This window comes from Halichoerus grypus, chromosome 10, assembly GCF_964656455.1.
Source record: "Halichoerus grypus chromosome 10, mHalGry1.hap1.1, whole genome shotgun sequence".
In the NCBI taxonomy this organism is placed as follows: Eukaryota; Metazoa; Chordata; class Mammalia; order Carnivora; family Phocidae; genus Halichoerus; species Halichoerus grypus.
The window spans coordinates 58,909,499-58,921,513 of NC_135721.1; the positions used below are offsets into that span (position 1 = coordinate 58,909,499).

Here is a 12,015-nt window from a genome sequence, read left to right on the forward strand (position 1 = left end):
GAGACAGTAAGGAGCAGCAAAGGTATATCCAGCAAACTTAATCTTTAGAAAACCTTAACTTTAAACTTGAACAGTAAATCTGTTATAATTTTTGAAACCAGATCATTTTGGGAAGCTTTTAAAATTTTGCACTTAAAGATTATAGGAAATTGAATTGAGGCTCTTTGACTCTCTACAACCTGGGGTATAGATGAGGGCTCAGACTGGCTGCTGCCTTTTGTTGGCAGCGTAATTTGGGCAGTTCATCTACAACCAGCCTTTGATTTGTAACATAGAGCTAAGAACTCATGATTGATTTAGTTTCATTGATTGGGTGCTCAGGTGCTTGTGGAAATTAGAATGTTGTACTATCACAAACACAGTTCAATATGCAGTTCACAGGGTTGCTAAAGGAATCCTAAAATGCAAACTTGATCATGAGTCCCCTCTCCCCTCAACACCCTTTAATCATCTCCTTTTTCATCCAGAATAATGCCGGATTCTTCTTTTTGACATTTCAGGCTGGCCACAGTCTGGACCCTATATACCTCTTTCAGATGCATCTCCTACCCTTCCTCCCTGACAGACCCAATACTTGATTCTTAAAATGCTGTTCCTTTGCACATGCTTACAAATTGAATTCCCAGAGAACCTTGTGAAATCACCTACTTAACAAGCCTCCAACTCTTACCATTGATTTTGTGCACATGAATTATAATTATTTAGATTTGAAGTAACATTCAAAAATGCCAATTTTGTATTAGCTGTCTTTTTTATGAACTAGATTAATGGAAGTGATATTTCATTAGCATTGCTTGTGTAAGGAATATAGTATTATCACTGATGGGACAGTGATAATGAAATATGCTTTTTTTGGATAGAGATGCAGTTTATTTATTCTAACCTATGTGCATATTGCATAAGTTCAAAATGACATATTTCTTTTGTTCCACTGTTGAGTTCTTATGTACTTTCTCATCTAATTTAAAAGTATGTTTTCTAATTGTTTGCAGATTTTTATAATTTATTAAGTAACATAATCTCAAACATACCATTTGGCTTTATGACCTTTTTTTTTTGTATAACTGAAGTTATATATAGTTTACCCTTGAACAACACGGGTTTTAACTGCGTGGGTCCACTTACATGTAGGTTGTTTTTTTTTTTTTAATACAGTACTATAAGTGTATTTTCTCTTACAATTTTCATAGTAACATTTTCTTTTTTCTAGCATACTTTAATTGGAAGACTATAGTCTATAATATGTACACAAAGTATGTCTTGATCAACTGTGTATATTATCAGTAAGGCTTCTGGTCAACAGTAAGCTATTAGTACCTAAGTTTTTGGGGAGTCAAAAGTTCTGCACAGATTTTCACCCGCACGGGGTTTGGCATCCTAAATCCCGTGTTGTTCGAGGATCAATTGTAATTAAAATATTTAATAATTATGATACTAAAGTGGAATTTTACTTCTTTGGTATAATTTAACATAGGGCCATTAAATCTTTAAAAATAATTAAGTAGGATCTTTCAGTTAATTATTTTAATGACTTTTTAAATATAGGTACAGCCATAGTGCCGAAGTTCAAGTTCGACTTCAGTTCTTGACTTGTGTGTTTTCAACTCTGGGATCACCTGATCATTTCAGTAAGCTTTTTAATCAGTCTTTTAATCAGTATTTTAATCAGTTTTTAGGTCTGTATTGACTCTTGGAAGAGTTCAGTTAAATGTGCTCATGCCTTTAGATTTCTGTAGTGACTAATATTTAATTCATATTTTTAATACCAAATGTCCTCAGTATGTATGGCAGTATGAGCGTGACCCTGACACATTTCTGCTTCAGTCTCTGAAAATCCAGTTCCTCAGTGGATAAACAGCTCATTTCAAGAATAAGATATTTGGGGTAGAAGATACCATGTTTAAGGGTGACTGTATTTTTTATTTCTTTTAGTTATAGAATTCTCTTATAACTCCATTTGGAAACAGCCACTGTCTACATATTATTATCAGGGCTAGTCTTACCCCAAATTGCTTGGCTTCACAGGTGATAGAGACATTTAGAGACCCTGGTTTTATTTAGATTAAAATTCAATTTCATTAATAATTAACCCTAAAAAAATTGGTCTGATATATTCAGGGTGTGGACCATATCTAAATCCACACGCTAGGTGTTCTCACAAGAGAGGAGGAAGCTTGATTTCCTTTTGGCCAGAGCTCCTTTTCTCTTGCGGGACACAGTGTGTTATTTTTCACTCTCCACACTTTTTCTGTGTGTCCATGTCAACAAACTCTGTTTTAGGACATTCTCTTTCTTTAGCTGTGGTTAATATAGTCAGACTGGTAAGTGTCTTGCTAGCCTGAGAGGTGTCATCACGGCTCTTTTAAGTCTGTGTCTGTGCTTGAGATACACCATTTGTTCATTTTACTGTTTAACTCTGTAATTTCTTCAAGTTAAGCTCTTTGTAACAAATGCCACTAAAGTGATACCAAAAGATTTTAAAATGAGACACTGGTTTTTGAAAGGAAACTTCTGTTTCATGTTATTAGGTCTTTTATTGTACCCATTATGACTGATAATATATAAGAAATAAATAATATAAAATATATAAAATCAATCTTATACATAGAGCAGTCAACCCAAGACAGATATTGTCAGCATAAATAATTTCACACGACTATGAAGTTTCATGTTTGTTTAATTAAGATTCTCATTGGAAACTGTTAGCCACTCTTCCCAGTATTTGAATAATGAATTACTTATTTTGCTGTTCCCATTCCGGGGAGCACAGTATAGATTCTTAGTGTATAGGCTTATATAATAGCTACTGTTCAGATAGAATCAAACTGAAGACTTCTTCACTTCTCCCACATCATAATTGTTCTTTTCTTACTGGCACAGTTCCTGTCAGGTATAATATAGTTACTCTCAGGTATAATACAGTTATTCTTAAATTATATTGAATGTGGATTGGTGACTCAGTCATTTATGAATACACTTATTTTATCATATAGTTTACTATATTTAACCTGGATACTGTTTTTTTTGTTGTTGTGTTTTGTTTTTTTCAGTTCTTTCTTCTCTCTTTTCTTAATTATTGAATGTATTTAAATTAGAATATGCTGTAAAGATTGTTTATGGTTCCTTCACTCGTTCCTTTTTTTTTTTTTTACATATTGGCTCCCAGGGGTATAAGTTCTTCAACTTGTATGGTTTTGTGAGAAACTGATAGGATACCTATTTTGTGATCAAATTCTGTAGACTGATATTGCTAGTAGGTAAATATTTTCTGAGGTGTTTTTTTCTATTCTGGATCTCACCTATCTTTCCCAGGAAAGAGGTTTCTTATGATTGTATCATATTTTCCTATCCCTTCCAATTCTGGGGAACAACCTAGGCTTTGGAACCCTTTAATGATATACTTTAAAAATCCCTGTGATGCTTTTATTCTACCCTTTCGGATTTTCTCCTTTATCTCATTTATCCAAATCCATATTCAGATTTGTGATTGCCTGTATTGCCTTCCTTTTGGTTCTGAACAGTTCTTTTGCCTTCTTTCTGCCAGACTTTGGAATCATTTAATACTTGGGTCAAAGTACCATACAGATTTTATCTCATTATATTGCCTTCCCAGCTAATTGAATATCCTGATGTTTTGATGTTTTCTCTTTTAGGCAGTCAGTTACCTTTTGCTTTATTCATCATACAGATCCTTCCTCTCCCCCCCCCCCCCGCATAGTTTCCAAAAATAATGCTTATTGGCATTTATTTTTTTTCTTCTATGTGCATAGAATGATCTTTGAACATGATATGCATGCATTCCGTTAACCCTTAATTAAACCTTAGAACTGACTCCTCAAGTTTTGGGATTACCTCACCTTATTAATCATGTTTATTGCAATCCAGTGTATGTCCTTATTTTAATGAGAGTGATTTTCCAGACCAAATGGCTCTTGAAAGGTACTGTATTAAGTTGTGTGTTTTTAGATGATTTATATATGGATTATATATAAGTACCTTTCACATTTTGAAAAAGCATAAATGATGTGAAATCTCTTACAACACAATTTTTATAAAATGCTATAAAATATCTCCTTTATATTTCTGCATATATTGGTGCTTCTAGTACATTGAATTAGGACCAAAACATTGTATGTACCATGATTCAAAATCTGTAATTTTTATCTAGGGTTAAGTTTAGAGCAAGTCGACATTTTATGGCATTGTTTAGTAGAAGATGCTGAGTGTTATGATGATGCACTCCATTGGTTTTTAAATCAAGTTCGAAGTAAAGATCAGCATGCTATGGGAATGGAAACCTACAAACATCTTTTCCTGGAGAAGGTAATTTTATTTCTCGACAGTTTTACCATTCATGTTGTTTTTCCGTATTTCCTTTTTATCTCTTGAAATATAAACTCTGTAATGTTAGTTTTTTTCCTCTTTTGGCATAGATTTTTAAAATAGACAAATGTACTATTTTTCAGCAGTCTTTATATAATTTTGTCATGTAGGTTTTACTTCAGTTTTATCCTCTATAGTGTTTATATTGATATTAATATGAGTAAGAGCTATATTCTGTGACTCTTAGTTAGATGGCTGTGGTTTTAGCCAGTCCTATGGCAGAGATAAACCAATCTCCAGATTTTCTGTGGATTCCAAAAAGTCCTTTTTAGGAGGCGCTGTTATGTCTTGTTATTAAAGATATTTTTCTATTCAGTTTTTATTCTTTATCAGATGCCACATTTGGTTCAGGTAATAATTTTCCATTTGAATTTTGAAACATTGATGATATTAAAGCAATAGACTTTTTATTTTATGCTTATTTTTGAGATTATATAGAGTCTCTGCAAACTAGTATCTCTGTGGTAGAATTGAATATATATTAATGAGTTTTGGTACATATAAACTAAATCGCTTAATAGATTTACAGAGCTACGGATAGACCCTCAAGGATCTTAATTTCAAGCCCTAACGTATATATAAACTGTACATATAGCTACACATCTTATAAATGTGTATGGGATCGGTATACAATAAAGGATAAAACTTTATTCACATCCTCTTATTTGGATCTACGTATTATTGAAAATTGAAATAGGTATTAGGTTTCAATTATGAACTGAATAAAATTTTCATTCAGTTATTATCTATTTTAATTTTTTAAATCATCACTAAAAATTTGAGCTGATACATTTTCTTCTGCAGTGGTTTCAGTAAAATTAAGTTTGTTAAATTTGTTAATCTAAATTTGATAAAATAAAATATATTAATTATCATACTAAACTAGTTTAAAAAAAAATTTTTTTTTTTTTTTAAGATGCCCCAGCTAAAACCTGAAACGATTAGCATGACTGGCTTAAACCTGTTTCAGCATCTCTGTAACTTGGCTCGATTGGCGACCAGTGCTTATGATGGCGGTTCAAACTCTGAGGTATGGATTTAGACTTGGCATTTTATTAGGTCAGCTTATGGAATTTTTCTTTTATTCTTCAAATTAGATTACTGAATTATGTAGTCTTCCAAGCACTGAATTTACTAACTATGAAGACTGTTACTCTTAGGTTTTAAAAAGCTTTATCTTGGGACGCCTGGGTGGCTCAGTCGGTTAAGCGTCTGCCTTTGGCTCAGGTCATGATCCCAGGGTCCTGGGATCAAGTCCTTCATCAGGCTCCTTACTCGGCAGGGAGCCTGCTTCTCCCTCTGCCTGCTGCTCCCCCTGCTTGTGCTCTCTCTCTCTCTCTTTCTGACAAATAAATAGATAAAATCTTAAAAAAAAAAAAAAAAACTTATTAGAAAAAAGCTATCTTTTGGTTTTAAAAAGTTTTACAAAGCAGGGCGCCTGGGTGGTTCAGTTGGTTAAGCGACTGCCTTCGGCTCAGGTCATGATCCTGGAGTCCCGGGATCGAGTCCTGCATCGGGCTCCCTGCTCAGCAGGGAGTCTGCTTCTCCCTCTGACCCTCCCCCCTCTCATGTGCTTTCTCTCTCTTTCTCTCTCAAATAAATAAATAAAATCTTAAAAAAAAAAAAGAAGTTTTACAAAGCAAATTTGGTGATTTTTGTTTGTTTGGTTTTTTGTTTGTTTCTTTTATTACCAAATGTAACCTTGGTTGTATGTAATGAAAACTTACTACACATTCCTTAATGCAGAAGAGGCCATCTGAATGTTCTTTTTAGTCCCTTAAAAGCTCCTAGCTAATATAATCAAGTAGTTTTGTCCACTAGGAGGTTGGTTTGTCTAAAATCTGATTGTTATGCCATTTGTGTGACCAAGCTTTTACTTGCTCTTGGATAGCACCAGAGTTCCTAGAATAGAATCTACCTTAAATCATCTCTGACCTTGAGGTATCACTGTCCTTTCATTAACTGAAGACTCAGAAATTGCTAGTTTTATTTCTGGCTTGCTATTCCATTTGCCTCATTGGGTGGCTGCTGGGTTTTCTTGAAGGCATTATTTATTAGACTCACCCGACACAGACTGTTATTTGAAAGTCTTCCTCATTGGACGTTCCAGTTTATTAATACTAGCTTTGACTTAGGTAGTATCTACTCATGTTTTTCATTAGTTTTCTTTAGAAGTTGGAGTTGTGTTTATAAAGAGAAAGATAGGGAAAACTGATATTAACCTGTGTGGTAAAGAATAATTTTAATTGGATTTAGAATGCTTTCATGGTATCTTCCTACCTTTTTTCCTTGTTTGAGTAGTGTTTTGCTTTTTTTAATATCTTGGTCTTAATTCTTAACTTTGATAAATTTCAGTCTGGTAATTTCAGAGAACCAGTCAGATCTATTTTACCTAAGAAGTATTCCTACTCTAATTTTGAGGCAATAGTGCTTTTTAAGTGGATGATACGAACTCAGAGGCTGTTCAGTTACCTATCAGGATACCTTGCTTCAGCCTGCCCAACTTTTGAGAACTTTGACTCCACTTTTTTGTAGTTTTCAGTGAACACATTCTCTTTGTCATAGCATAGTTAAAATCATAAAGTAACAACTTGGGTTAGCATATTTTAAAATTTTATTTATTTATTTATTTATTTATTTATTTATTTATTTATTTATTTGAGAGAGAGAGAGAGAAACAGCATGAGAGGGAAGAGGGTCAGAGGGAGAAGCAGGCTCCCCGCTGAGCTGGGAGCCTGATGTGGGACTCGATCCCAGGACTCTGGGATCATGACCTGAGCCGAAGGCAGTCGGTTAACCCACTGAGCCACCCAGGCGCCCATATTTTAAAATTTTTTTGTGAATATCTAAAAGCAGTGGCTTTATCAGAGTAAGTTGGATGAAAGCATTGAAGCTTTTTTCTGCTAATAATTATGTGTGTATTGTTTTATTTACTTCTAGCATGTTTTGGGGATTTGAGTTTTTCGCACTATGTAGTCACAACTTTTGGTTAAACATTATAAACGTGCGCGCACACACACACACAGAGTTAGCTGCTTTATAAATTTTTTTAGAGCCAGTACACGTGTATTTCAGTAGTTGAGGAAATTTTCAAGGCTTTTATCATTTAATTATTTAATTTTAATAGAAATTGCCTTTTAAATACTTTATAGGATATTAAAAGTCTTTGAATATTGTATGACTTTGAAACTTGAAACTACTTCAGTCTTCTAATCATTTATATTTTGACAATAAGATTTATAGATGTCATCATATTTTCTTTCTTAGCTTTGTGGTATGGACCAATTTTGGGGCATTGCTTTAAGAGCACAATCTGGTGATGTCAGTCGAGCAGCTATCCAGTATATTAACTCCTATTATATTAATGGTGAGTGATTTAGAATATTGTCTGATAATTTCTAATGTGAGGATTTTTGTTTAGCTACAATTCGTTTTTTTTAACATAGCTAAACAATAAAGATTGATATACTGTCTAAACATCTGATTTTCAGGTAAAACGGGTTTGGAGAAGGAGCAAGAATTTATTAGTAAGTGTATGGAGAGTCTCATGATAGCTTCTAGCAGTCTTGAACAGGAATCACACTCAAGTCTCACTGTAATAGAAAGAGGACTCCTTATGCTGAAGACGCATCTGGAAGCATTTAGGAGAAGGTAATTGTTTTATACCACATTATTACAGTGAATATCAGGCCTTTTTTTTTTTTTTTATTGCTGACATGTACAAAAGTATTCTTAAAGTAAAGGTTTTGTTGGGGCAGGTAGAAAGCTTAACTTACCACAAGTGAAGGGTTAGTAATAGAAGTACTTTTATTCATAATATGTATCATTTTGCCGTGAAGGCAGCATAGGTTCCCAATAAGTATTGTGGAACTTTAAAAATTCTTGAGCGCTGAGAAGATATGCATGAATAAGACTCTCTAGACAGAATTCCACCTCTAAGAAAGTATTACAGTGATTGAAAGGCAGAACACCACCACCAAAAAAAGTTTCACTAAAACCCTCACCAAGAACATCAAATAATCTCTCATAGTTGAATCAATTTGAGTCATTTGTTTCATTTGCTGTTTTTTTTTCTTCCTGGACTAGGAGACAGTATTTTAATTTTGAATTTCCATTTACCATGGAAACATGATCAAAAAATTCTGTGTTAATGAATATCTGTATAATTAATTTAGACATACCCTGTGTAATACAGAAATAAAGCAAATTAACATTTATGAATATATCGACTGAAATGAAAGGTGAGTAGATAGTTTTAATTAAGAAATTCTGTTTGTTAAAAATCATGACTAAATGTAAAAGTACAACGAACTGTGTTGGCAAAAATTGTTAAAATTAATCTTTCAACTTCAGAGCTTAGTTTGATAATGAGTGATACAGTTTATATTTGAGATTCTATTTAAATTATCAGGAAATAATAATAAAAAGATATTCTACACATTCCTTATAAATAACATGGCTTCATGACTTAATATGTTTGGGCATTGCAAATTCTTTATTTTGATTATGATTGCAATTTGTGGGAATTATACTTTAATAATTCCTTGTGTTTTTAAAGAATGTGTAAGGGAACTCTATAGAGTTTTTTTGGAACAGAAACATCACACTGCCTCATAACTTTTACCACTCTAAAAAATAAAAATAAGCAAATGTGATGTGTCTTATTCAAATTAATAAAAATAAATACTATTTATAAAATTAAGGGTAATACTGCAAAAAATGAAAGTCATCATAATCTATCTCTTCCTGTTAGAGATAGGTACTGTTAATGAGATGATATGTATTTTTCCAAAATTTTCTTTTTTGCTTCAGAGTCTACAAACAACAAACCAAAAAGGGCCTATTGGTTTAAACCCTTAGTCCTCACACAGTGTTCCTTGTGTTTTTAAAATAAGCATTTATTTTAAAAGTCTTTAAAAATAAATGAAGTTTCCTAGGATTCAATGCTCCTATTTATAAGTTGAATGAATTTCACTTCAAAAATCCCTTCTCAGATGTACAATTTTTTTCTAACTCATGGAAAATGACTGTAGTATTCTTTGCTAGAAATCTTTTATGTTTGATCATGTTTTGCTCTAAAAGTTAATGTTGGTGTTAAATAACGTATTTATTTTTTGGGTGGCAGGTAGAGAAACTAGAAAACAATTGAATATTCAAAATACTAAGAGCTAGTTTAAAAACGTCAGGAATTTTCATGCACACCTTTGTGTAGTATCATTGTACAATTTCAAGTGCTTAATGTGCTTAATTCTAATTTAAAATTGCCTAACATTTATAGAATGAAAATATAAAGTAATTATTGTGTTTGTGTATTCCTTATATTAAGAGAGTAAAACTGTTTTTTGAAACTTTTTTTTCTTTTTTTTTTTTTAAGAGGAAAGGTTATAATTTAAAGAGTGGTTCTCAACCAGAGTGATTTTGTTTGCCAGGGGGCATTAGATAATTTGTAGAGACACTTTTGATTACCACAGCTTAAGGGAGAAGGGGGTACAGTTGGCATATAGTAGATAGTGATAGTGCTGCTAAACATCCTACTGTGCACAAAGACTGTTTCCCCTGCGTCCCCCCGCCCACGACTAAGAATTATCCGGCCTCAGAAGATTAAGATTACTCGTTTGCTCAGCCATAAAAGCTGGACATTGGATCCCTTCTAGGAAATCAAGTCCATTTATTTCCTTACTTTTTGTCCTTCTATTCTAGAATTGCTGATTAGTTTTTGACATTGATAATTCTTTTCTTAACGAAATTCAGGTAACCTGGATCCTGTCTTCAAACAACTGAAAATCAGTTAGAAAACTGACAGTATTTAGTGAGTGACCTGCTAGATGCCTTTCTCCCTTAAGATTAGTCTTTGTGGTTTATTTTATAATTTCAGCAGTCATGGAGTTAGCTCTCAAATTCTGTTAGGCATATATTTACTAGGATGCATTTCTGTTTCTGAAAAATGTTTCCCAATACCTTTTTTCCTCTTGTGATTGTAGGAATGAGAACTTGACATTTCCTGGATTAGTTTGTTTCTTTGAATTCCTCCCCTCTACTACCTGCCCCCCGCCCTTAAAAAAAAAAAAAAAGATAATGTTCTTAATGGGAAATTTTTTCCTCAGTAATTTTTCTTGTAAACTATCTTTTAAGGAACTCGTAGCTGTATTTATACATTTAAGTTGATGCAGTATGATGAATCTAAACTTAATGCTGTAGAGTAAGATGGAATGTGCTAGAACCTTTTGTGGGCTTTTTCATTTTGTAAAATATTAAAAACTTCCGTAACATTAACATGGTTTAAAATGATATTCTTCCTATGTATTGTTTTTGTGTGTTTTAGGTTTGCGTACCATCTCAGACAGTGGCAAATTGAAGGCACTGGTATTAGTAGTCATTTGAAAGCACTGAGTGACAAACAGTCCCTGCCGCTAAGGGTTGTATGCCAACCAGCTGGACTTCCTGACAAGGTAGTTAAATAATTTTAGTTTCCAAATTGATAACATTTCCCAGTTCAAATATCTGTCTTGTTGTATTTTTAAATTGGTTGCATCTCATATTTCAGATGACTATTGAAATGTATCCTAGTGACCAGGTAGCAGATCTTAGGGCTGAAGTAACTCATTGGTATGAAAATTTACAGAAAGAACAAATAAATCAACAAGCTCAGCTTCAGGAGTTTGGTCAAAGCAGTCGAAAGGGAGAGTTTCCTGGTAAGTCCAACAGTTTACATTTTCATATTTTTTAGGTTCTGTTATATATCAACTTAGAACCTTTGCTTCTTTTAAGAGTACCACGCATGGTCGTGGCTCCCCTCCTTTTGGTAGGGTGCCATTGATTCAGAGAGAGGAGTTAAGAGTTGCTACAGAAGTTATTTGCAAGTGTTTTTCCTCATTTTTCTCAAAAAAATTTTACTTCTGAGGTTATTTGATAAGCAGTGTGGGAATTACCAGTTTTACTTTCCATGCACTACTTAAGTACCTAATTTTACCCAATAAAATTTTTTGGTCATTTTGATATATTTCATTTGTTTTTTTTCCCAGAGCATGTGAAAATAATACACCCTTAAATCCCACCTGTGTATCTCCCCTTCCCTCCAAAAGAGTAGCCTATTAAGACATTTTTCATATAGCTCCAAAAACCATACTTGATTCCACCTTTACTGTAACCACGAGAGCATTTTTAGTGTCTTTCCATAGTACATAAAATATGAGCTAATCAGAGGAACAACCATGAAAGGTGTTATAATTTCAGAGCTTTAAATTTTAAGTAAAATGTAACAGGCTATATGTATATTTAGAAAAAAAATCTTGAAGTTTGGAAGTTTTTAGGATTTTTAATTTGCCTATGTGCAATGATAATTCTTTGGCATCTTTTAGATGATCATGTTTAAGATGAAACCATATGTATCTTCTAAAGTATCAGATCTTAAATTTTGTTCTTAAATAATTAATAAATATTCTTGGCACAACAGAATAGATGTTGAAAAGTCTCCCTCCTACCCCCATCTCTAAACCATCCATTTCCCTTCTCCTGAGGCACATGTTATTGTTGGCTTCTTATATATCCGTCAAGAGATACCAAGATGTAATGTAAGAATTATTCATGTACGTAAAACATAAATGGTAGCATTCCATTTATAGTGCGTCTAGA

General features: G+C 33.1%; 1 protein-coding gene across 9 annotated transcripts in view; it reads left to right on the forward strand.

Moving 5' to 3' along the window:
- USP34 (ubiquitin specific peptidase 34) overlaps positions 1–12,015 on the forward strand; it is a 256,698-nt gene that overhangs the window by 145,954 nt on the left and 98,729 nt on the right. For 8 of the 9 annotated variants that reach the window (XR_013441778.1, XR_013441777.1, XM_036083556.2 and 5 more), the window contains 7 exons: positions 1,546–1,628; positions 4,169–4,323; positions 5,300–5,413; positions 7,651–7,750; positions 7,875–8,034; positions 10,706–10,832; positions 10,928–11,075. Coding sequence is in view for 7 of the 9 variants with exons in the window: in XM_036083556.2 (XP_035939449.2) it covers positions 1,546–1,628; positions 4,169–4,323; positions 5,300–5,413; positions 7,651–7,750; positions 7,875–8,034; positions 10,706–10,832; positions 10,928–11,075 (887 nt within the window). In the remaining 2 variants the exon portion in view is untranslated. The remainder of the gene's footprint in view (positions 1–1,545; positions 1,629–4,168; positions 4,324–5,299; positions 5,414–7,650; positions 7,751–7,874; positions 8,035–10,705; positions 10,833–10,927; positions 11,076–12,015) is intronic. The other variant, XM_078056509.1, reaches the window with a different exon arrangement.